At 40.7% G+C, this 26,847-nt stretch overlaps 1 protein-coding gene across 1 annotated transcript in view; it reads left to right on the plus strand.

The window, feature by feature from the left end:
* The window catches only part of ST8SIA1 (ST8 alpha-N-acetyl-neuraminide alpha-2,8-sialyltransferase 1), a 352,671-nt gene that overhangs the window by 35,027 nt on the left and 290,797 nt on the right, over positions 1-26,847 (plus strand). Inside the window, exon 3 of the mRNA XM_044087193.1 lies at positions 20,458-20,550. Coding sequence (XP_043943128.1) covers positions 20,458-20,550 — 93 coding nt within the window. The remainder of the gene's footprint in view (positions 1-20,457; positions 20,551-26,847) is intronic.

The raw sequence follows: 26,847 nt of genomic DNA on the forward strand, positions 1-26,847 counted from the left end.
TCCTGCTCTAATATTGGGCCCCTACTGACAACCTTGACAAGCCACTTTGCCACCCCTGCGCCTGCACCCTTCACCCTAGAACACAAAAACCAAAAACTAAGGGTAATGCAGCTCAATGCAACAGTTGCCTGAGGCTCAAAAAAGGAACCTACCACAAAAGAGGAGCAAAAAGAAATAAATGTCCTTTAGTAAACTCAAATGCCCTTGGTCAAAACCGACGTCTGCCTTTTCGAGGCTCATCTTGTTATGGACTCATCGATGTCTGTGCTCAAAATGAGGTCTTACCTGGCATCATGCAGGCACCCCCCATCAAGGGGTTCCACTCCTTATCATACTCAAGTATGGACCCGGACGAGACGCCAGAAGGAGGAGGAGACCATCCATTCATCAGAAACACCACAGAATCAGGTTGCAGGTAACGCCCATCCCGCCGCCCCCCTCGGGCTCAATTCCTCTCAAGACTGACCTGCTGAAATTGGACAGGGACAACACACCAAGGAAACTCAATCACACTTCCTGAAGCTTTCCTGAAAACAACACTACAAACAATACCACTCAAGGGTCCCCCATCCTACCCAAAGGTTACTTAAAATCACTCAACAGGACCATAAACCAAGGTCACAAACACCCACCCAAGTCAAACAACATCATAAGTCTCATCATCATGAACATGGGGTCACAATGTTCAACATCCCCAAAAGTCTCACTCATAAGATCAGACATCATGGAACAATCATCACACTCACTCAACCCCACCTGAGATAATGAGATCTCTCAATAACTAATCTCACTGGACATGACTTCACACTTGACACCTTTGGTGGAGTCTTCAAGCGCCAGCCCCAAGCTTGCGACTTCACCAAGCTACACTTTTTACAATAACTTTTCTCATGCCACCTATACGCCAACCAAGGACACCATGGCCCAAACAAACAAAACAACAAACAACTGCCCTCTGGCCAACCCCAGTCCAGGAGCAAAGCTCTTAAACAAAAAAGCAAACAAAGCACAAAATACCAGGCAAAGAAGGCTCAGCCAGTCTTAAAACAAAAAACAAAGGAGAAAGCTCAAACAAAAAAAAAAAAAGCTCTCATAAAAATCAACATAGGCAAATTTTGAGAGAAAATCGGAAATCACTCAAGACAGGAAAATAAGCCTTCTTGAGCTAAAAATCTTGATCATCAAAAAACATTTAGCTATCTCAGCATTAGTTCAAAATGATAAATAAAAACAAAACCAAACCAACTAAACCATTGATACACTGAATGATTCAAAAATGCCAAAACCCTCCAACAAAACAGACAGAGATTATGCCCCCCAGAGTTCTAAACCCAAACCCCAAAACTCCCTAACATGAAAAACGCTCAGGTGAAAACACAAAATCCATCAGGAAAGAAACCTCAGACATCTTCAAAAGTGTCAGCACTGCTCTCCCCGGAAGGACCTGGCTGTAAAAGGACACAGTTAGTGAGCTCTCAAAACTCACTTAGGAGGCGATCCTCCCTGTGGCCTCACCTCAGCTGTTCCCCCACACCACACTGCTTGTGCCATCTGCCCCCAAAGAACCTGCCTCTTATCACGCTGACAAGCCTGATCTGCAAAGCTATGGAGAGGATTATAATGGAACTCATAAATAAAGACATGATCGTGATCAAGTTGGAGATCCAACCCAGTTTGAATTCATTTGTCGCAGGTTGGCTGTTTTTTGAAACATCCAAGGCTTTTGATGAGGGAAAGGCAGTCCACACAGCCTACACCAGTCCACACAAAACGATCCACCACCCACCTCCACCCATGAAAAAATACGACACTTATCATCATAACTCAATTCAAATGCAACACATCAGCTTTGGGTAAACCACAACATAACACACAGGGAACAAACAGAGCTAGTGGCCACAGGGTCAGGGACAGAAAGAAGTGTCAGTCAGCCAGTCTGTCACAAGTGCTGTGTCCCACCACTCTGTCACGCATCTCTCAGCACTTAAAGCAGTACTACACAGCACAGGGTCGCAATGCAAAGGAGGATATGGCTGACACTGCATTGGGAACACTGCAGTCGAACACACATAGTACAGAACATATCAGACACCACTCTCACAGAGATGGATAACACAGAAATAGCTAATGCATAAAAGAACCGCCAAGAAATGCATAGTCATAAAGCCAAGGTTCGAAAATAAGTACCCCCTAGCTACCATATAGGTGCTACAGCACTGGTGCACAAGAGGTTATCAGGGATCTGGGGACCCACAGGTTGAGTAACCTTTGCTTTGACACTCACCCTTAGTTTTAACACTCCTGCTAAACCTTCTATTGACACCACCTGATCATGAGAAGATCACACAAGAGATCATCCCCAGTCATCGAGGTCATCGTCCCCTCATCAGACCAATGATTGATTGCCACGCCCCATTGACTGAATGTATCTGACCCGACACCTGCAGCAGCTGGAACTGGAAAGGCCCAACTCACCAAAGGAAAAAAGGTCTCAAAAATATGTCTTTATGCTGCCCTCTGACTGAAAGAACTTCAGTAAATTCAGCAGCCGCTTGCTGCTCTAGGTGAGGTGACCACATGACCACATACAAGCAACAATTGATGAGAATTGATGAACGTCAAATCAAAAATCTAGATCCTCAGAACTACAAGGGTGGGAGACTTAAAACTTGGTTACGTTATTAATAGACGGGCGTGACAGACAGATTCATCCAGAGATCTCCTATCAATGTGAAGAAAATCCTTTTGATGTGAGGAGGCACCTGCAGCTGGCCTTCACCAAGAAATCTTGACTAATGGATGGGAGATCGAGAGATATACCCAGGGGGGATTACTGTCATGTCACTTTGCAGAGGCACAGCAAAATAATGGGCATAGTTTCCTTCACTAAAGGGGTGGTGTAGCCAAAACTCTGGACTAGGCTTATAAATGCCCTTGGGCAGATAGCCTAGTATGAACCTATGAACCTATGAACCTATGAGTATAGTCATCACTGTTTTAAACATCTATAAATGATCGACACTAGATCTGTCCTTTATAAAGCCTACTTTTGCTAATTAAGTTAAGCATGAGAGTAAGGGTTACAACTGGGCAAGTAGAATGTTGGCTTAACACTTGGTATTTGTATTCAGTATAGAAATGGGTGTGAAACTGTTAACAAATTCTGGGATTTTACATGCTTCAGGGAGAAGTACAATGTGCTTTTCTGTAGCATGTGTCTTTTATTTATTCTGGACTTTTTGGGGAAGTGGAGAATTCCACAAGGAAACATCCACTGAGATAGGAGGTCTAAGTGGTAGCAATAGCCCCTAACTCTGTGCTTTGTATGGATCTACCTTGACACCATCAGATCCCAGAGCTTTATCTGCCAGGGTAGACCTTAGTGTTACAAAGACCTTCTTGGCTAATATGTGCTTAAGGAGTTGCTCCCAATCTCAATAATACAGTTTTGGAATTTGGAGCTCCTGAAGGGACATGTCAACATTAGCTCCAGCTTCAGACAATGAACTGTACAGAATCACATTAACATTTCTAAAGGCTTCACAAACATCTGTAGGGTAAGTTAGCCTCTTTTTGTCTAACTCCACAGCCTTGAATAAATGCTTTCCTTGGTGCCTTTTAAAACTAAATATCAGCAGCCTATATGTATTTCCAGTTACCAGTCACCCACACTTGGAGAGCAGCTCTTTGGAGATGCAAGTTTGGTGTTTTATATTACTCCTCAACCAGTCACAATTTGGCTACCTTCAATACTTTGACTTTGTCTGCCTTCTAAAATGTATTCATTTTATAGTCATCTGTAGCTTGTATGACTTCCTCTTGTAGTTCAACAATTTCTGTGTCCTACTTATTCGAAAAGGCAGCTTTGGCACCCAAACAAAAATTCTTTAGTTCAGACTTGCAGGGTTACCATCATATGTCTGTCAACATTGTTTCTAAGAGTTTATTCAAATTGAATTTATGAAGCCCCCTACCACATAGTCTATAGATGACTCACACCTTTGAAATCAATGGATCTAGCCTCCATATTTGTTAGCCTTGTGAGCCTCATTTTCTAGATTTATGGTTAGAGAATTATCTAAGTGATCAGATATCCTGCATGTGTCTCCATGGTTTTCACTGATCTGTGTGATGTAAACCAAATAAAATTCCATTCTACTATGAGAGGACCCATTTGCAATGAAACCTACTTCCTCTTCATCCATAACTCTCATGATGTCATTTAACCATAAGAGAGTCTTATAATCATGTAGCATTGCCTGTGTTTTATAATACATTTCATTTGGAGAAGCAGAGCTATCAAAATCTTGGTCATTCATAACATTAAAATTCCCCAGTGAAAACTGGCATCCCTCATGGTTTAAGGCATGCAAAAATTCAAAAAAGATCAGCATACAACTTAGAGACATCAAAACCTGCCAGGATATCAGGCTTCACCAAGGCCCATCTATGGCACAAATTAATCTGGTGACACTATGCCTAATGTCAAAGACTCATTTATAAATATTACAACTCCTTTCCCCATTGTTTTACCAGACTAGCTATCCCCAGAGTATCCCAAATTTTTGAAAGACACCTTTGGTGTCACTGGGACATTTTTTACCTCCTGGAGTAAAATGTTGCTGTTATTGTTGTCTTTCGGCTTTTCCTGGTTAGGGGTTGCCACAGAGGAACTCCGGTCCACTAATGATTGGCAGTAGATTTTGACAAATGCCGAGGTGCCAGCTCGACGTTCAACCTTCAACAAAGGCACGCCCATTTATTCATGTCTTTCGAACGCCCACCCTACCGCGGGGAGGACATGCAGACTCCACACAGAAGGCACTCCCCACACTCCAGCCGAGAATCGAATGGGAGAACCTCTTGCTGTGAGGCAGCAATGCTACCGCTGCACCACCACGGATAAACTACCTCCTGGAGTAAAATAACCTCCACAAATAAAGACATGAATAATGGTGCAGGCTGTTTATTTTTACCTTAGACACCAAAGCTGTAGCATTTAATGAAACCAGCCTAATATTACAAAAACAACTGTAAACTACTAGCTTTAATAAACAATGCTTTTCTTAAAACAACTTAAACTTTCAGCAGAAACAGTAACACTGTGAGAGCTACTAAACTGTTCACTCCTGTGTAGTCTGTACTCAACATATAGCTATAAAAGAAATACCTGAGATGTACTGTACAGGATGCCTCTAAGTATTAACATTAGGATTTTGTAGGCTCCCGGGAGCCTTATAAAATTTAATAGTAAGAAAAAGAAATCGTATAAATTGATTCAGGTCTTGGGCATATTGCTTTTACTCCTTTTCCCTTTATTCCCTCCACCTGTAAATATAAGGTAGGACTGCTTCTCAGGAGCTTCCACAGCAGTCCGAGGTTGCACAACACTATTGTTTTCCATAAGCTCTTCAGAACTGACATGCCTTTCTATAGCATGTGTCTTATTTATTTTGGGCTAGGACCACAAAAAGCTATCTAGCTAATAACTAATAATGCAGCTTTTCCAGGCTGCTAACATCTCTTTCCATTATTGGATGTCCAGATGGAGCAGATGCAGGTGTAAGTAAGGAGTTGCAATATTCATGGCAGCTAATTTCCTCTTTATAATATGAACTGTAACCCTGGTCTCCAGTGGATGTGACAGTGTTAAGTCTAAAGAGGCAGCTAGCTGGCAAACTACAAGATTAGGCATACTTTTAGACAACAATTTGTAGCAAGTTCTAAGATGGACTCTGGAAGTCGCACAGTCTCAGTGAAGCATAAGAGTGAGTCAGCAAACTCAAAGCATGGGCCCCAAGTCAGTTTCACTGCCAACTGTCATAACTGTGGTGGAAGTCATAAGTCTAAAAGGGAAAAATGTTTAGCTTTCGGTCAACAATGTCACAAATGCAATAAATGTAATGATTTCAAAAGGTTCTGTAAATCAAAAGGCCCACATTCTTTTATTAAAAGGGAATATTTTAAGAAAAGAGTTGATCACTTAGACAGTGGCAAGCTAACTCTTTATTTTGATGTTGTGTCAATCGTTCATGAAACAATCATTGCAGTACATTTAAGGGCAAAGAATGAAGTATTTTGTATTGCTCGGATAAATGGCAAACCCACAGAGCTCAAAGTTGACACAGGTTCCAAGTGCAATGTTATGTCTGAAGAAACATTTGCTGGAGTGTTGTTGTTGTTGTGTCTTTCAGCTTTTCCTGGTTAGGGGTTGCAACAGCGGAACTCCAGTCCGCTAATGATTGGCAGTTGATTTTTACGTGCTGAGTTGCTGGCCCTAACGCACAACCTTCAACGAAGGTACGCCCATTCATGCATGTCTCCACAGAAGATGCTCTAGCTGAGAATCGAACGGGACAACATCTTGCTGTGAGGCAAAACATTTGCTGGAGTGTGTAAAGGTAAAATGCTTGATTTGGCAAGGTGTGTGTAGCTTGTTGCTTATGGAGGTGAAGAAATTCAAACCGAAGGCTCAGTAGTGCTTTCATGTTACTCTGATGGAAGAAGCTATGACTTATTATTTTATGTGGTCAAGAGGCACATCCAGTCATTATTAGGGCTTAGTGACAGTTTGAAAATAGGAATGTTTTAATTTAATAAGTCCATTGTGTTAGCTTAAAAGACCACTACTCTAATTTTGCCCAGCACATTTTCTGTACCTTTGCTGATCTTTTTGAAGACAAACTAGGCAAACTTCCAGTTGTGTACTTCATGAAGTGAGACCCAGAAGTCAGTCCAGTTATCAGGCCAGCATGTAAAGTTTCAATAGCCATGCAGGACAGAGTCAATGCTGAACTAGATAAAATGGTGCGACAAGGTGTGACTTGTCTAGCTGAAACTCTAACTGAATGGCTATCTTCCATGGTGATAGCTCATAAGAAAAACTCAGATGACATCAGAATATATATTGACCCATGGAATTTGAACAAAGAGCTAAAAAGACCTCATCATCCAATGTGCACAATCGAAGAAGTTGCAGCCTTGATGCCAAATGCCACTATTTTTTCTGTTTTAGATGCAAAGAGTTCATTTTGGCAAATTCAGCTCAACAAGAAATCATCCTTGCTCACTACTTTTAGTACTCCGTTTGGCAGATACAGATTGTTGAGAATGCCATTTGGGTTCAATTCTACAAGTGAAGTCTTTCAATTTGCAATGGAGCAAATTTTTTCTGAGTATCCTTCTGCTATTATAGTAAACGACCTACTAGTAGGAGATCATGATGAAGCAGAACATGACAGAAACCTCAGAAAAGTTCTAGAAAGGGCACATCAAGTAAATCTTAAGGTTAATCCACACAAATGCGAATTCAGGCTACAAGAAGTTACTTATGTTGGTCACTTATTTATGAGTACAGGCTTACAACCAGATCCTTCAAAGAAAACAGCCATTCTTGAGATGCCAGGACCAGACAATGTGCAAGCCCTGCAACGTTTGGCATGGTCAACTACCTAGGCAAGTTCATTCCAGACTTGAGCCAACTTTCAGCACTGCTCAGAGAGATGACACGTAAAGATGTATCCTGGTCTTGGTTAGAGTAACACCAAAGAGCATTTGATGTCCTGAAACACAGAACTCCTAGTCCATCAACTCTCAGATACCATGATCTTCACAAGCCAGTTACACTTTCCTGTGATGCATCAAAATTTGGACTTGGTACAGTCATTCTGCAAGAGGGTCAACCTGTTGCCTATGCATCGAGAACTCTTACCCAAACTGAGATGCACTTTTCCCAGATCGAGAAAAAGCTTTTGGCAATTGTGTTTGCATGTTCGAAGTTCCATAATTATGTTTATGGTAGACCTATCCAGATTGAAACAGACCACCGACCATTAGTCACAATTTTGAGAAAGCCAATGCATTCAGCTCCAGCCAGACTGCAACGTATGATGCTGAGATTACAAAAGTCCTGGTCTGATGTGGAAGCGCTCACTGTTTTTTATTTTTTATTTTTAATAAATTGTTCAGTGGTTGTTCCGTCACCATGCCTGCTACCTATTTGTAAGTTTTTTATTATATGATTTCAATTTTGTCTACAAGAAAGGCAAACTTCTTTATCTTACTGATAACTTATCCAGATCACCCAGAAACACCACAGAACAGCATGAGAACAAGAATCTTGATTTTGAAGTCATGGAAGTGAGAAATGTTTCTTCAGCATGTCTTGATGCGCTGAGAGATCACACAGCCACAGATCTAGTTTTACAAAAGCTCAACCACTTTATCAGTCAAAGATGGCCATCAAAACAATCTAGTTTACCTCAAGCAACCTTATTTTCCATACAGAGATGAGATTTTGTCTGACAAAGGTATCATTATTAAAGGTCTGAAAGTAATTGTTACAAAGTCCTTGCAACCAGAGTATATTACTATCTTGCATCATAGTCACACAGGAACCGAATCTACCAAAAGAAGAGTGAGAGGACTAGTATTTTGGCCTTTTATGTCACAAGACATTGAGAGAGCACTTTCATCTTGTTCAGTGTGTAATAGTTCAAAGCCACATCAGCAGAAGGAACCACTTCAGCTTAATCACATTCCAGAACTACCTCGGTCGACAGTAGCCACTGATATCTTCAAGTGGAATGGTCAACATTATTTGATGTTTGTAGACTCTTACTCCCATTGGTTTGAGATAGACCTGCTTCCTAACCTAGCATCCAGTACTATCATTACTAAGATGAAGTGTCATTTTGCTGTACATGGTAGTCCGCACAAAGTTATTTCTGACAGTGGCATGCAGTTTACAAGCCAACAGTTCAAAGGATTTGCTGAAGAATGGTACTTACTCATGCCACAAGTAGTCCTGAGTACCCGAAGTCAAATGGTTTGGCAGAACATGCAGTTCAAAGTGCAAAACAGTTACTAGAGAAGTCAAAATGAGACAATAGTGATGTTTTCCTGAATCTCTTAAATTTCAGAAATTTTCCTCATGATAAACATCTTGGTTCACCTGCTAAGATACTTCTGTCGAGACAAACCAGAGCCACATTACCAATCAGCAGTCCATTGTTGATTCCATGTGTCAAGAACAACAAGTTAGTGAAAGCCAATCTATTGAAGAAGCACCTATCCCAGAAGTCCTACTATGATAAGACCAGGAAACCACTCAATCCATTACGAGAGGGAGAAGTGGAAAGGATGCAAACATCCAAAGGTTAAGATTGGATTGGTCCAGACCCGAGATCATATATTGTGGAATCAGAAAGAACAATCTTTAGGCAGAATCGGAGTATTTGAGACCAGGGTCCGAGCCTATTCCACAGCAGATAGGCTGTGAGAAAGACTCTTTATCTCACAGTGAGTTGTCCAGTGTTCCAATTCCAGAGGAAGTTTCAGAGGACATTCCCATTCCTGTGATAAATCCAGAAGTTCCTGGCACGAGTTGTGCACCGCAGACTGTCCCTGTTGCTAAATTTGGTCCCAACTGTTATGTTACAAGATATGGTCGAATCTCTAAACCTTGTAGCAGATATGAAGCAACTTGGACATGGACATTGTGTTTTGTTCCCAATGTATATAGTAATGCATGCCTAACTCTAATATTGTTTTTTCAAAGGGCAATCTTTTTAAGAGGGAGGACGTAGATAAGTATGTGTGCATATTCCTTTAAGAAGCTATCCAAGGGCTTGCACAAGTATATAAATACTGAGCACATGTAAGTCTAACTGCCATTTTGTAGTTAGCTGTTGAGATGTGAACATGTATGCATGTAAGGTCTGTCTTTTAACTAGTTCCTTGATATTTAATGATAACTGCTATCCATCCTGATGTATCTGTATGTATTAAAGCATCTAAACGAAACGCCAAGCCTTCTTATTGCATGTGTTAGAGACCAATGAGTGACAGAGACCTTACATAAGGAAATCTTATCTCTCCAGTTATTAGGGATTTCTCAATGATAAAAGTACAGTTTCAGGTACAACTTCCTAACACCTTTCACTATCTGGATCAATGTTTAAGGATCCTGTGTATTACTCTGTTAGGACCCATAGTATGGTCCTGTCAGAATGTCATCCCTGGTATAGTTTTTCAGTTTGCAGGCTCACATTGAAGAAATTCCGTGTAGTATCATTTAAGACCCTCAAAGAAACCATTGGCAAAAACCTGGAACCTTAACAGTGCTCTCAACATTTTTAACTAAACCCTCTATTTAGCCAGTTTTGTTAAAATTTACATCCCAAAGGACAGTCTTTCTTGTGACAGTTACGTCAACAAGATAAATGCTTGAACTGCCATCTTTTATATGTTCTCAGCCTTATACTATCTTTCATAAAGATATGGGGGGCCCTTTCAAACAAACCTTGTTTATTTTTAAGATTTTTACCAGGCATTGCCTTAAGTCAGAACATTCAACTTCTCTGTTTCTGTGCTCACCCTCAGGATTTGGAGACTATGACCTTATCGTCATTTGTTGCTAGATCACAAAAACAACATTTTTCCCCCCTTTCCTCCTAACAGTGCGGGAGCTACAGTGAGTAAGCAAAACATTTATAAACATACTTTGTGATACATACAATACTTTTATTATTTAGTACTTTAAAAATTTTCAGGGACGTACCAGAGCCTGTTCTACAGGGGTGATGGCTTTGTCCACTGCCTGTTTCCACTGGGCTGTTTGTGAATCAGCAACCTTGTCAACAGTTCATCCTTATTACTAAGTACTGTGAACTAGTCTGTGTTCCCAAGGTCATAAAAGTGGTTTCACAATGTAGGTCTTTTAGAGAACATTAGCTGAAACCTTACTCTCGGTTATGAATTCCCTGCTTGATCTACTATCTAACCAGATAAATGTGAAGACGTGGATAACTGCATATTATACTTACAATAAGGCGCTCACCATAATGGCACATAACTGAAATTGTCTTTAAACTTCTCAGTGGATTTTCTCCCTTCATCTCCAGTAATTCCCCTTCCATTCCTAATTGCTCGGTATTGCTGGAGTATTGCTCTGTTGGAGTGAAAAGAAAGATTAAGCATGCTGAACTGAGTGGTGACTAAAGTCTTTAGAGACCATTTATTCACCACAAGAGTGTGATAAAATAGAAAATGAAGAGCGGTGACTATATGAGTATGACACTATGCATCATCCTTTGTCCCTGTTGAGAAATTCTTCTGATTCGACATATTACTGTAGGCCGGTGACAACCACCATGACAGCACGGCATTTTCTCAAGGTAGAAGCATCTTCTTGATACACAACTTGATGCCAGAGTGAGTGGCAAAGACTGTGCTGTTAGGGCATTCTGCTCTCTAGGCAAATATCAGGGGTCAAGTTAATTTCTCATTCTGGAACTGGCTTCAAAGTATGGTATTCTCTGCCTTGTGGGATTTTCCATGCATGCATTTTCTCACAGCTAATCAAATGCTCAAAGAGGCACACCTCATTAATGCTCAGAAAAAAAAAGTGGCATCAGTGACCCCACTCTGAGTAGGCTGTATAATGTATGTACGTTACTGAATCGTCCCTAGAGTTGCAGTCATCTGTTCTTATGATGAATACTCAAAGTTTGCCTGTAGGTTCATAGGTAAATACTAGGCTAGCTGTCCCTGTGGGCCATTTTAAACCTAGCTGGTTTCCCTTTTTATGCTGGAAATAACCCATCCCATTTCTTTATAGAGTGGCCTTATCCATCCCTTGGTAGATACTTATATATTACTCCTAATGAGAATAACTGGGAGCATATCATAAATAATTTGAGGGGATTCATGCATGGGATAAAGTATTTAGGAACTGCCTCTGTCCATTAGTAGTAAAGGAGGCAGTCTTGGGGTACATTTTCTTTTTCCCATGCATAGATCTACATTGCGCTTGAATATGGATAGCTGCCTGTTTTAGGAATGTTATGTAACATCTGTCAGTATAACCTCCATTGCCGTACCCTAATTTATGGTATAGAAATGGGCTGAAAAGAAAAACAATCACTGAACAGCTCCAAGCATATGCAGTTCTTATTCATATGAAGTAACAACACTGCCTTTATTATGCTTCTGAGCCTGGCAAATGCAAGAGTTACAAGAATTATATCACTGCCCTTCATTTATTTCACGCTCTGTCTTTGTTATTATCTTCCTGTGGGATCTCATTTCTTTTTTTCCTATGGCTTCTTTTTAAAGGCAATAATTTAGATGAAGTTGATCCTTAGGTATGTAAACAATCTCTTACTGAACATAACATTCATCCTGTTTGGTATTTCATTTTAGCTTTTCTCCTTAGTAACATAGCCTGTCTTTAACATTTTCATTCAATATTTTCTTTTGTGCCATGGAATGTAGATAAAGAGTATCTAATGTTGTGTTACTAAAGTTGATAATATTGCTTTGAGGAGGTCAGCCAAATGGCAGCATTATGAATGTAATTGTCTGTTCACCATACAACTATAAATCCTTATCTTTCACAGCAAAAAAAAAAAATGTGGAGACTCTCATACTTCCAGTGAATAAGTTATATTATACAATGCCTCCTCTAAAACGTGCACGCTGATTGGCCAGCCCAACCAGCGTGCCCGTTGTAAATCCCTCAATATACTAACAGAAAAGGTCCGTCCCGGACTTTTCCGTTAGTATAAAACACTAATCTCGCTATGTTAAAGAGTTTAACATAGTGACACAGGTTTAAAAAGCAACGCAGATCTCCGTTGCTTTTTAAAGCTGTCTCGCTATGTTAAACTCCTTTAACATAGTGACACAGTGTAAAGCAACGGAGATCTTGCGATCTCCGTTGCTTTAAAACTGTCTCGCTATGTTAAATGAGTTTAACTTAGAGACATTTAAAATAAGCAACGGAGATCTCCGTTGCTTATTTTAAGCTGTCTCGCTATGTTAAACGATTTAACATAGCAGTAAAAGCAACGGAGATCTTGCGTTCTCCGTTGCTTTGCCCACAACTCTGATGTACTGCGTAGCATGTGCAGTACATCAGAACTGCCGGAACACCAGACAGCTGCGGAAGGGCAGCAAAGAGGTATACAATGCCATTATTTAAGAAAAGTAATTATTTCTTTTCTTAAATAATGTCATTAATATAAGCAATAACCACTTCTGGGTGTGGGTAATGCTGGATTTACCCACGGTTGTCTTTGTTTGGTCCTGGGCCGCCTCGGGACCAAACCACGCCAACCGTGGGTAAATCCAGCATTACCCACACCCAGGCGTGGGTTATTGCTTTAGTATGATGCAGGAGTATCTGCTAAGGGCATATGCATAATTTGTTTATTGTTCACTGACATTTAAACCCTGTTTGTGGCTTTCTCTAGTGCTACTGGCTGTAGGCTATTGTTTCTAGCTGAAGCCTCTCTTTAACTTGGCTATATTGTGTTAATAGTCTGCTGAGTGGGGGCTGGTTATTTTGTGTTCTTGTAAAAAAAAAAGTTGTTCTCTGGTATTTAAGCACTAACTTTGATAGGGTTTCTGTCTATACACACTGAGCAGAGTGGATAAGAGTTGTTGACTGCAGCTGTTAGCTGAGATATATAAGTATCCTGTTTTTTTCGATTATTTATACAGATTATTGTTTTTAACAATTAATATATAGCACTTTTATTGTCTGCTTTTTAGTCTTCGAGTGTATTTTATTGCTATTAACTAATCTGCACAAGTAACTGATTTGTCTGCAGTTAAAAGCATTCTGTATCTTTACAAATCTTTATCTGTTTGTGGCTTTCTCTAGTGCTACTGGCTGTACTTGGTGGCTTTGCAGTTGCCCGCCCCTACTGTAAATCTGATCTGTGACACTCCTCCCAGTCTAGTGTCATTAGCTCATTCTACCTAGTACAGAGAGAACATTTGATAAGGCCTTCTGTTTCTCCTTTTTCCCTTTTTTTTTTTTTTTTTTTTGCCTGAACCTCCTTGTGTTCTGACTGTGCTTCTCAAACATTTTGGAAATATAGAGTATATTTCAGAGCATTTATTATAACTGTAATTGCCTTAATATTGCTACAACTCAAGTGCTCTAGGTTGCATTGCATCTGAAGTGTTTGTGTGTTTTAGCTGCTTTTCTGTATATATAGACTTCTCTGTTTCTTTAACTAAATAAGCTCTGCAAAGTTGTTTTATTGCATTCCTGCCTGTATTTCTGAATTTTTTTGCACTTTTAAAGTTTGTTTTTGCTTAGTTTAACTGGTAGGCTACACAGTCAAGTGCGCTAGCCGAATTAAAGCATTTACTGTGTTTCTGTACCTAATTTCTGCTACTTTGTAAAAGAAAAAAAAAAAATCCTTTACTGAACTAGAATAGTCCAGTCTTCAGGTATTGCTGATCTCTGGGATGTGTCATAGTTCCTGTGTTGTCCATATCCTTATTTGGATAGGAGGAAGCTTCTTTGTTCACCAGTGAGAGTGGGGAGCTCTGAGCAGCCTATCTGTCCCTTGAGGAATGGTTCCAGCCCAGTGACCTGTAGCTTATTGGCCGTTTTGGGCCATTTCCTATCTCTATCTAACCCCATGCTTTAAAGCCAGCTTTAGCGCTTGTAATTTAAAGTTTGTCCTGTTTGTTGCATTTACCTGTTGAGGCTACACACTCAAGTGCGCTAGCCTGTGTTACATATTTATTGCATTTTTCTGCTGTTTGTTGCAAAAAAGAAAAAAGAAAAAAAAATATCCTTGTTTCCCATCTTTCCTGACTTAGAGTAGTCCATATACAGGCTTTGCTGTATTCTGGACTTTTGGAAAGTTCCTGTGTTGCCCATTTCCTTTCTTGGATAAAGGGAGGCTTCTTTGTTCACCAGTGGCAGTGGGGAGCTTGGAGCAGCCTATCTATCCCTGGAGGAGTGTTCCCAGCACAATAATCTGGTAATCTATTGGCCGTTTTGGGCCAATTTCTAGCTCTTTCAAGTCCTCCTGTATAAAACCCACTTTGGCGTGGTTTTTGCGCTTGTTACTACTCAGCCAAACTCCTTGTGGTCCTGCAGAGTGGTGCTAGCAGCAGAGAGGCTAAAAGAGTGACTGCTAACCTGATAAAAGTGTTTGTTTTCCTGCTACTACCTGGGCAACTGTCCGATCTAGCTAAACTGCAAGTATTTCTGCTTCTTGAACTGTTTTAAACTGTTTAAAGTTGTTTTTGCACCTGCACTTTTAAAGTTTGCCCTGTTTGTTGCATTTACCTGTTGAGGCTACACACTCAAGTGCGCTAGCCTGTGTTACATATTTATTGCACTTTCCTGCTGTTTGTTGCAAAAAAAAAAAAAACATTATCCTTGTTTCCCATCTTTCCTGACCTAGAGTAGTCCAAATACAGGCTTTGCTGTATTCTGGACTTTTGGAAAGTTCCTGTGTTGCCCATTTCCTTTCTTGGATAAAGGGAGGCTTCTTTGTTCGCCAGTGGCATTGGGGAGATTGAAGCAGCCTATCTATCCCTGGAGGAGTGTTCCCAGCACAAGAATCTGGTAGTCTATTGGCCGTTTTGGGCCAATTTCTAGCTCTTTCAAGTCCCCTGTATAAAACCCACTTTGGCACAGTTTTTGCGCTTGTTACTACTCAGCCAAGCTCCTTGTGGTCCTGCAGAGTGGTGCTAGCAGCAGAGAGGCTAAAGAGTGACTGCTAACCTGATAAAAGTGTTTGTTTTCCTGCTACTACCTGGGCGACTGTCCGATCTAGCTAAACTGCAAGTATTTCTGCTTCTTGAACTGTTTTAAACTGTTTAAAGTTGTTTTTGCACCTGCACTTTTAAAGTTTGCCCTGTTTGTTGCATTTACCTGTTGAGGCTACACACTCAAGTGCGCTAGCCTGTGTTACATATTTATTGCACTTTCCTGCTGTTTGTTGCAAAAAAAAAAATGATCCTTGTTTCCCATCTTTCCTGACCTAGAGTAGTCCAAATACAGGCTTTGCTGTATTCTGGACTTTTGGAAAGTTCCTGTGTTGCCCATTTCCTTTCTTGGATAAAGGGAGGCTTCTTTGTTCACCAGTGGCAGTGGGGAGCTTGGAGCAGCCTATCTATCCCTGGAGGAGTGTTTCCAGCACAAGAATCTGGTAGACTATTGGCCGTTTTGGGCCAATTTCTAGCTCTTTCAAGTCCCCCTGTATAAAACCCACTTTAGCGTGGCTTTGCGCGATTTTGCACATAGCGCAGCATCGGGCAGCGCCGCTTAATTGGGTTTAAACCATTCTTGGCTCCACAAAGTCTGCTGTTCACTTTTTCCCTTAGAACTGATCTAGTTCTCATAATAAACACCCTATTCCCACTCTAAAGCCTGGCACTTGCTCACTAAAGCAATTATATAAGTCAGCTCTAAAAAATTAAAAGCACTACACCCTCACAAACTGCCCTTGAGTACTTTGTTCCCCATTGGCCCTTTTTTCAATTATAAAGGAATTCCCAATACTATTCTAGCATGTCCAAAGGTCAGTTGTCAATCTCCTCTCCTGTCCAGCTGGTGAATCTGGGAATCTTGAGGCAATGTTACAACTGCCTCATGTACACAGACAACCCTCTCCTCCTCCCAACAAATTCCAACACATATGAGAGATGCAACCATATAGCCAAACTGGAGGCTAAGCTCTCTCAACTCAGTACTGGCGTAACCAGTCAGGAGGAGAAGGAAACCACACTCACTACAATTCCAGTCTCACATAGACCTACCACGACAGCAAACCAAACACATAAACACACAAAAACATACTTGGAGGCTCTAAATAAAAATATGCCTAAGCAGCAGAGACCTCCAAAGCAGACACCCAAGCAACCACTACCCCAAAACAAAACACATGCAACACATAGCTCACAAAGCCAGTGTGCCGAACAGTCACAGCCCTTAAGGCTAAACAACACACCTGATACACTTGTAATAGGTGACTCTATCGTCAGGCACACTGACGTCCCGCTCACCAGACTGAACAAGGAGAAGGTCACAGTGAGCTGCCTGTCGGGCGCTTGGATCCACCACATAACACAAGCACTCAGGTCACTCCAAGGCAAGTACAAATATGACTTAGTCATTGTCCATGCTGGTGTGAATGACCTGAGACGTACCTCCCTGGACTGTATGAAAAGAGACATAAGAGGAGCTCCCTGAGCATGTAGCCCAGGGCGGTATGACCCTGACCTTGAGTAGCATCTTACCCTCACCAAGAATGATGCCACAATATGAAGACAAGATGATCAATTTCAACAATTGGCTTAAGTATTGGTGTCATTCAAAGGGGATCCAATGCCTGTCTGCCTGGGAAGACATGCTCGACAAGCCACGATGCTTCGCTAGGGACGGCTTGCACCTGTCACCCCTGGGCTTTTGGATATTGGCAAAGGCTCTTGCCACCCCCATAGTGCCTTTTTTAGGCAAGGCTCAAAAGACAAACCCACCTCCATAGGTATCACAAGGGATAAGAAACTAAGAGTAATGCTACTCAACGCCAGAAGTCTAAACCTCAAGATGCATGCACTCGAAACTCTCCTTAGCATGGAGAACATCGATATATCTGCAGTAACAGAAACCTGGTTCAAGGCTCCCGAGAGCACCCCAGCACTACCAGGTTATACCTCATACCATGTTTTTCAGCCACAAAACTTGGACCGAACCACAAAAGGAGGGGGAGTATCAATATTCATCAAAGATACCCACACCTCCAGGTTGGTGGTACAGCACGAAGCATCAGAAACTATCCATGTGCAACTAACAGTGGGTAAAACTGCCTTCCAGTTTATAGCCTGCTACAGACCACCCTCCCAAACCCAGGAACCCCACTCGGCCTTCCTGAGAACACTGGAAAATATGAAGGTCTCTCCAAACACCATTATATTGGGCGACTTCAACTACCCTAACATAGAATGGGAGCATTACTCTAGCTCCAACACCCTAGCCAGAAGGTTCCTAGAATTTATAAACTCAAATGCTATGGAACAACTTGTTGCCACTCCCACAAGAGGGGAAAGCATACTGGACCTGATCATCACCAACATGGGGACTCTATGCTCCAGACCAGAAGTGTATCCCTCACTGGTAAGATCAGACCATAAACTAATCTCACTAGATATTCACATCCCAACCTCAGCCCCTGCCCAGAAAACCACAGTGAAAAACTTCTCTAAAGCAAATGTCACACTCCTCAAAACCGAGGTGGAATCCTTCAAAGCCCCCAGGCCTGTGGAAAATACGGCCCAGACCGCAGAATCCTTTATAAACGCATTCTATGAACACCTTCAGGAATGCATGGATCATGCAATCCCAAATAAAACCAAGACCCAATCCTCCAAAGTTAGGCGTCCTGTCTGGTGGACCCCAGCCATAAACAAACTGTACAATAGAAGGAGGAAGATACTACATGATAGAGCAAAATCCCAAAAAGGGAAGGCATCTCTGATCAGTATTAGCAAAAAACTACTTGCACTCAAAATCGTCTAAGGCCAGCTTCGAGAGAAAAATTGCACAGGACACTAAGGATACTCACAAGGCTTTCTTTAGTTATGTTAGGAACCTGGGTGGGAATTCCCAGATATGCTCAGAATTAGTCCAAAATGACAAAAAATACACCGAACCCACAGACATTGCCAACATCCTAGCTGACAGGTTCAGCGCAAATTTCTCCCCCTCCTCCCCACCAAAAGGGCAAATATCTATCCCAGCAGAGTGCTGTCCCCCTGATATCTCAGATGCTCAGGTAAGAGCCGCCCTCTCCAAAGCAAAAACACAGCATCAATGGGACCAGACGGTGTCCCGGACTGCATCCTACATGAACTCCAAGAAGAGCTAAACCCAAACATAAAACTACTGTTCAATCTCAGCCTTACTACAGGATATGTACCCAAAGAGTGGCGTACAGCAACAGTGGTCCCTCTCCACAAAGGTGGTGCCTCAATGGATCCTGGAAACTATCGCCCCATAAGCTTGACTAGCTTGGTCTGCAAAGCTATAGAAAGGATCATCATGGACCACATAAATAAAGATACTGGGGACCTACAGACACTGGATCCTACCCAGTTTGGCTTTGTTAAGGGCAGATCCTGCCTCTTAAACTTGGTTGATTTCTTTGAAACAGTCACCAAGGCCATTGACGAGGGGAAGGTGGTCCACACAGCCTACCTGGACCTTGCAAAAGCCTTTGATACAGTACCCCACTCGGGCATTATAGATAAGCTCACCAGCTTAAATATAAACCCCTATGTCACTAGATGGGTTGCAAACTGGCTCAAGGACAGAACCCACATGGTTAGAATTGCTGGAGCCATGTCAGACTCCAAACCAGTTACAAGTAGCGTCCCACCAGGCTCAGTCCTGGGACCTCTCTTGTTCGGTATATATTTCTCGGAGGTACAGGCTAACATGGAAGGACTGTGGCTGACCAAGTTTGCAGATGACTGCAAACTGGGCGCCATAATCGACTCTCCAGCTGACACAAGCATCCTACAAAAGGGTCTCATAGAAACAGACAACTGGTGCCAGAGCGATGGCCTCAAGCTAAACGCCAAAAAGTGTATAGTCATCTCCTTTGGCAAAAACAAAGTGCCCACAAATTACCACAACATAGATGGTAATCCATTAAGTACGGAAGAAGTAATTAGGGACCTGGGGACCCAAGTTGATAGCAATCTCTCATTTGACAACCACGTGGCCAAAGTGGTTAGAAAAACATTTTATATAGCCCACGTAATCATGAAGGGATTCACATCTAGATCAGGGGAGGTCATCGTGCCTCTTTACTCATCCCTCATCAGGCCCATAATTGAGTACAATGCTCCTTTTGGGATGTACCTTACCAGACACCTGCAGCAATTGGAAAGACCCCAAAAGTACCTCACCAAGAGGATCAAAGGGCTCAAACAGATGCCATATGCTGTCCAGTTAAAGAAACTCCAGCTCTACTCAGTGGCATACTGCCTGCTCAGAGGCGATCTGTGCCTGACGTATAAAGCCATGTCCAACCCGGAATTAATGGGCATGCTGCACCTCAGAAAATCCAAATCCCATCGAGCTACGCTCCGAGAGAGTTGAACCTCAGCACTGAAATAAATAGGACATGCTGGAGGGACAGATTCATAACACAGAAGCTCCCTTCACTCTGGAATAAAATCCCAGTCCAGGTTAGGCAGAGTCCCTCATTGACTCTCTTCAAGAGAATCTTGATGAATGGATGGGAGATAGTAGGTTTACCCCGGGTATCACTTCTGTGTCACTGTTAGACAGAGGCACAGTATACTAACCTCGAAAAAGGGCATAGCAAAATTCATTTAAAATGGGTGGCAAAGCCAAACACACTCTGGCTAGGCTTATAAATGCCCTAGGGCAGATAGCCTAGTATGAACCTATGAACCTATGAACATGCAGACAAAAAAAAGTAATTATATCTACAATAGCATGCTGTATGACTATGGCTTACTGCTTCTGCAGTTACAAAATTATTTTTGTTTTTAATTTTCCATCATTTCATTATTCTGTCCAATGCTGTTAATAAAAATTAAGTTTGTCAGAATATTTAAGGCCTATACAGTGCTAATAATTGTTATAACTGGCTTCATTTCATGTAGATGCAACTTGCCACCTCTTTCCAAAGAATACAGTAAAGATGCTGGTACAAAAACAGACCTGGTGACTGCAAACCCTAGTATTATTGAGAAAAGGTAAGATGCTACCATTTTATTGTCTTCATTAAATATTTCCAGCTGTCTCTTTCAAGGACTTGAAGTGGAATTTGGATAATATCATAGATTATATATTTCCAGAAGTGTGTCAAGTAGCTCAGATATTTAGTTAATTTGCATTTATTTCCATGTATTTGGGTGATGTCAACTTAGACTGGTCCAAACTGAAAACCGACTGTACCAAATTTAGTATTAATCTGCATGGTTTCCACCAGCTTATATCATCTCCAGCTCATCACCATAAAAACCCAATCTCTAGATCTATAATTAACTGGATACTCACCAATTCCCCCTCAACTATACCACAACCGTACAACACACCCAGACCAACTTAGTGACCACCTACCCGTCTCTGTCCTTCGACACCCCTCCCAACTTCCTAAATCCCACCTCTATAGAGACTGCCGCAAACTCTCCAAATTCAATCTAGCCCAATTCAATTCTATTTTATCTTCCAAAGATTGGTCCATCCTCAAGCAAATCCCTCTCAATGATGCCATAAATAGATTTAATAGTATTTTCCTAGACATCCTGAACTCACTTGCCCCCTCCAGAAAGATCAGACTAAAATCCAATTATGCTCCCTGGCTTTTCCAAAGAAACAAAGTCCCTTATGCTAGAAGGAGACAAAGCCATGGAAAGCTTGGATAAAAACTAAGGACTTACTCCTACTTCATGACTATAGACATCTGAGAAATCTCATTAAAAAGCATACCAATAATGACAAAAATTCCTTCTATAACACTGCCCAACTTAATAACTAATCCAACCCTCAAAAGTTGTGGACATCCATTAACAAAATCCTTTCTCCTGGCTCCCCTCAAAACCCTGCCCTTACCCTAACTCATCTCCTCTTGAAACAGCTACTCTACTCAATAAACATTTCAGTAATACTATTCAAACACTCACACCTCTCAGCTGTAATACTAATCCTCTGCCTACCCCTCCCAACCCATCCAACAAACCCCCTTTTTCTTTGCACCCTGTTTCCATTTCCTACATCCGATCACTTCTCCAAAAGTTCCAACCCTGCTCTCACTCCACAGATAACCTACCTCCTTCCTTCCTTAAACTTGTTGCAGATTCCATTGCCTACCCAGTATTTATACTAATTAATAGATGTATACAGGAGTTTACTGTCCCTCTATTATGGAAATCCTTTTACACTATTCCATTGCATAAAGGTGGAAACTTGACTGACCCATCTAACTATAGACCTATAGCCATCCTATCCCCCTCTCTAAGATTCTTGAAAAAATGGATCCATTCACAACTACTCAACCACCTCCTTGAACACAACCTTCTCACACCCACCCAGTATGGGTTTCGTCCCAACCACAGCACAAATGCTGTCCTCTTATCCTTCACTCATACTATTGCTGAAGCCCTTGATAATAACAGATTGATATCTTGTCTCTTCCTTGATTTATCTAAAGCTTTTGATACAGTCTCCCATCCTCTCCTACTATCCAAACTTGAAAATCTCAATATGTGTTCCTCCTCCCTTGCCTGGTTCACCAGTTACTTATCCTGTAGGCAACAATCAGTAAAATGGCTTTCCTCTTCCTCTCATTTCTTACCTGTCTCAACATGGGTCCCACAAGGTTCCATCCTAGGGCCCTTTCTATTGAATGTCTTCACCAATGATACAGCTTGCAGTATATCTTCCCTCATCCAGTATGCAAACGATTCAGCTCTGATCTCCACCTCTAATAACATCTCTGAACTCCATGTCCTCAGTCAACAGGTCTTCCTAGCTACAGAACACTGGTTATCTACCAATCTACTCATCCTCAACCCTAAAAAGACCAAACTCTTACTACTTCTTCCTCAATCTCTAGCTCACCACAAATCTTCCTTTGCCATTACTTCCTCAAATAACACTACTATTCAACCAGAATCCCACACCAAACTCCTAGGGGTCATTATTGATGATGAACTCAAATTCAACTTGCACATTCTGCAATGTATAAAAAAGATAAACCAAAAGCCTGGTTTACTATATCGCCATAAAGAATTCTTAACTACTAATTCCCAACTCACCCTTGCTCAAGCTCAGCTCCTCCCCTCCCTTCTTTATGCAGCCCCCGTGCGCACCAGTATTCAAACTACTACCTTAAATAAACTCCAGCAAACTTATCATAAGATAGCTCAATTTATCACTAACTCTTCCTACAATACTCATCACTGCCTAGCCCTAAACTCTCTCACTTGGCTTGAATTCCCACATTTATTGTTGTTAGCCAAACTTCAAATGTTACATACTATTCTCTATAAACCTTTAGTATGTCCTGCTCTCTCTTCCTTCATCACCATCTACTCTCCACCTCATACCCTTTGGACATCAAATCAGCGGGTCTATATCAGCAATTAGAAAATGTAATGGGTTGAATCACTAAATGTTGAACTGAAATGATCGACATATTACATTTTCGAATGCCGATAAAAAAAAAAAAAAACTAAAGGGTGTAGGCACCCACATGGGGCCCACCCACATCACCCGCTACTTATATATACCAACTCTGAGACCGCACTATATTGAGGTAAATGGAAATCTCCCCTTACAGAGATTTCCATTTACCTGTTCGATGTTTTGCCCTTTTGGCATTCTCGATGTGACAATATCAAATTCGATATTGTCAGCATTCCAGATGCTGATAGGGACCCAAATCAGCAACTACTACAAATATATTATCCCAAAATATCAGTGGGCAAACTACCATATAAGTACTTCATGGCCCAAGCTTGGAACAAACTTCCTAGAGACATATATGTTGTACTCTATACCCATCCCACTTCAAAGAGAAACTCAAACTTCATGTACTTAACTCCAAAACTGCCCTTGTCAAGCCCCAGCTTAACTCCCCCTCCCTTATCTGTTTTCTCCCCCATATATACATAGGTATTTCCCCCTCAGTGAATGCTTACTTGTCCGACGATGTCTAACCACAACTGTTGAATTTCTGAACCTTTTGTAAATATGTATATACTTAGCGACTCTGTTTAATTATAAAAAGTGTATTTCCTTGAATTAAGAGTTTCTCTGTAAGATCTCCTTATGTTGTAATTACTTATTATATGTAAAACTATTTGCATTTTTTTTGTAAACTTTATTTTTTTTCTTGGAGCTTTTCTCGTTGGGTTTCCACCGAACATGGGCCACAAGCCCAGTTGGACTAACCCGGTTAACAAATGTCAATAGCGAAATAAATAAATAAATGAATTTCATAACTAGACAGTTAAATGAAAACAGAAATGAAAATTTGTCATTCAAAGTTATGGATGCAGAAGATGTGTATGGAGAGTCATGCATGCATACATGCATGCATATATACAATGAGAATTAGAAGGCAGGGGAAAATGGATGCTGCAGTCAACAAACGTGATAGGTGCTGCACATTTATTTTGAGGAAGTTCTAGAAATCTAGAGAAGTTTGAAGTATAGAAGAAGGAAGGATTTGCCATCTTATCCTCAGCATGAAAAAGGAGTGTACGTGGTAATCGGTATGGAGATGGCAGGGAAGAAATCGGTAGCCGGAGCGAACAGATATCCACCTGAGCATGAGAACAATCTCCTGAAATGAAATCCTGACAGCACAGGAAATAATGTGTGTTTATTGTATGATTCTGAAATAGACTATTACCATATTTTAGATGTCTACAGTGTGCATTTGGGTAAGTCATTCCAAATTGGTTTATTTCAAATACCGTATACTTAAAATGGTAGTCTTACTAGTGTGATTTTAATGCAATGGCAGGTTGTCCTGACTGTAAGAAAATGACAGCAAAACAACTTTCAAGCATAGAGCTGTAAATTTATGGAAGAAGACTCATAAATATATTTACAAATATTTATAAATTAATAGAGCCAGTATGCATTTCTAGACAAATGAATAAGAGGAAATCGTACACGTACAGTAAACAAATGTTGCTAGAACATAAACATTTTTTTTTAATACTAGCACTGTCACAATACACTGAACATCATGTTACCAATTTCAGTATTAAAACAAACACAAAATTATTATTTCAGACAAATATAAAGCTAATGCATTTTTCTCCCTTATAACATTCACATCATATTAAATTTAAGACTTCCAAACTCAGCAGCCTAAGCGTATAATATAATTTTTTACAAGGATAATTAAGCCAAAAACAAAATATTTATTCACAGCTTCCTATTTCACTCAGATTACCTCACAACAATAATCCCAATACGGACATAACAGAGGTGCAGAGATTAGCATTGTTGTTTCATAGAACTTCATTCTCTAGTTCATTTGTCAGCTGGGGAACTTTCTATGCAGAGTCTGCATGTCCTTCATGTGTCTGATTGGATTTTTGATGGACATTTTATTTCCTCTCATATCCAAAAGACATGCAGTAGGTGAATTAGTGCTGAGTCTTCCAGTCCCCTATCCCAAAAATGTACCAAATTGCATGGACTAGCATCACACTGGTGTGTCTTGTGACTGAATTTGTATGTGTCCATCCTGCAGTGGGTTGCAATCCCATTCAGCATTAGTTTTACTGCCTTGTTCCACTGAGTGTCAGAATGGGCTGTAGCTCTCCAACACCCTGAATTTATTTAAGCGAGATGTCAGGGAATGAATGAATATTGTAAGTACTTTATGACTTTTAACCAATATAAATTAAAAAAAAAATCCGTAATACCAACTCACAACCAGCTATAAATATTTAACTCTAAATAATCTAAGTACTTATTGTGTTCAGAATTTAAATTTCTCATCTACTCAAGTCTTTTCAAAATGTAACTAGTTTATCTAATGGTTATACAGAATGGAGATGCACAAACAAGCCTAGACAAACTGGTAGCCATAGTAGCCATATGCCTGATAAAGGATGAGTAGACAGGAATGATAATTCAGTTCGATCCAAAATATATGCCTTTTGCAATTAGTTGAGCAAGGTAGAATGACTTCCTAATTATGGTCAATTTTTGATGGTAAAAGATTAATTCATTGACAGTGAGCATGCCTAAATCTCTAATACCAATATCAGTTATCAGGAGGGTGTCATTTCTGTGGTTGGTGCATTAATGTTCTTGTCTCCTAAATCGTACTGAACTACAATTTTTTCACACTGAGTTTAAGCCCATGGTGTGGTTTTGCCCATATTGCAGGATGTGGGTATCAGCAGGTTTGTTTACAACAACTTCAACTTTGTAGTCATCAGCAAACATGGTTAGCTAAACATCTTGAACTTCAGAAAAGTATATGCCAAAGAGGAAGGGCCCAAAATGGTGCATGATGGGACAACACTAGTGATGAGACTTTTTGAAGACAAAGTACCACCAATTCACATAATGTGGGTCCTAGTCGAGAGGTAATTAGCTATCTGGCAAGTTATGTAGGCACTAATATTTATTCAGTTGAGCTTATCTGCAATGCCAATGTAAGGAATGGTGTCAAGGGAATTAGCCAGGCCCAGGTAGGTAGTACAGATAGAATGGCCAGTGTCTAGGTCATTCCTAATTTTATGAAGAAGTTTACTTGATTGAGTAAATTGGAGCTTCCCTTGACAAAGCAGATTGATTAGAGTCAAGGGACTGTATATGGCCAACGTAAATTTTCTGAACTTTACTATAATTCATTCCATGACCTTATAAATAATACTGGTAAGAATAATTGGTCTGTAGTTCCCTGGGTCAGCAATGGGGCTTCCCTGGTCACCACGATGGCTGTTCTGTAGGCTTTGTATACAAATCCTTTAGGGAGGCTGAAGCTGAATAGGCTGAGGAGTGGTCAGTAAGGCTGTGTTTAGTCAACACACGATAACCACTTGCCGTAAACCTCCAGTGTTTTAAAGATCAGGGCAGCTAAATTATGATTATTTCAACATTTTATGACAATTATGACTGAGGTAATTATGTTTTATCATTGTTTTTAATTATTTCCTTGGGATATTTATGGTTCTAATTATTCAGTATTTTTTATTTGTAGCACTCACATGATTTTAGGAAGTTTATTTATGTGATTGTCAGTAACAGTTACAATTATTAGATGTGTCTGAGCAGGTCTTTGATTGGCTAGAGTTCTTATTAGGGGGTATAAAAGGTTTGGTTAACTATGATTAATTGTTCTGATGAAGTCTAATAAGTAACACAAAAGCGCTCACCTGTCGCAATTGTTTTTGCTATTTTTACATTTATTTATTTGTCTTGCACATTAAATAATAGGTCAGCTGGGAATGATAAAAAACAAAAGACTATGCTTTCACTTGTGTACTGCTAAATTCAGTAGATGAAGCTAGTAT

Source organism: Protopterus annectens, chromosome 11.part0, assembly GCF_019279795.1.
Source record: "Protopterus annectens isolate FY-2018-M chromosome 11.part0, PAN1.0, whole genome shotgun sequence".
Lineage (NCBI taxonomy): Eukaryota > Metazoa > Chordata > Ceratodontiformes > Protopteridae > Protopterus > Protopterus annectens.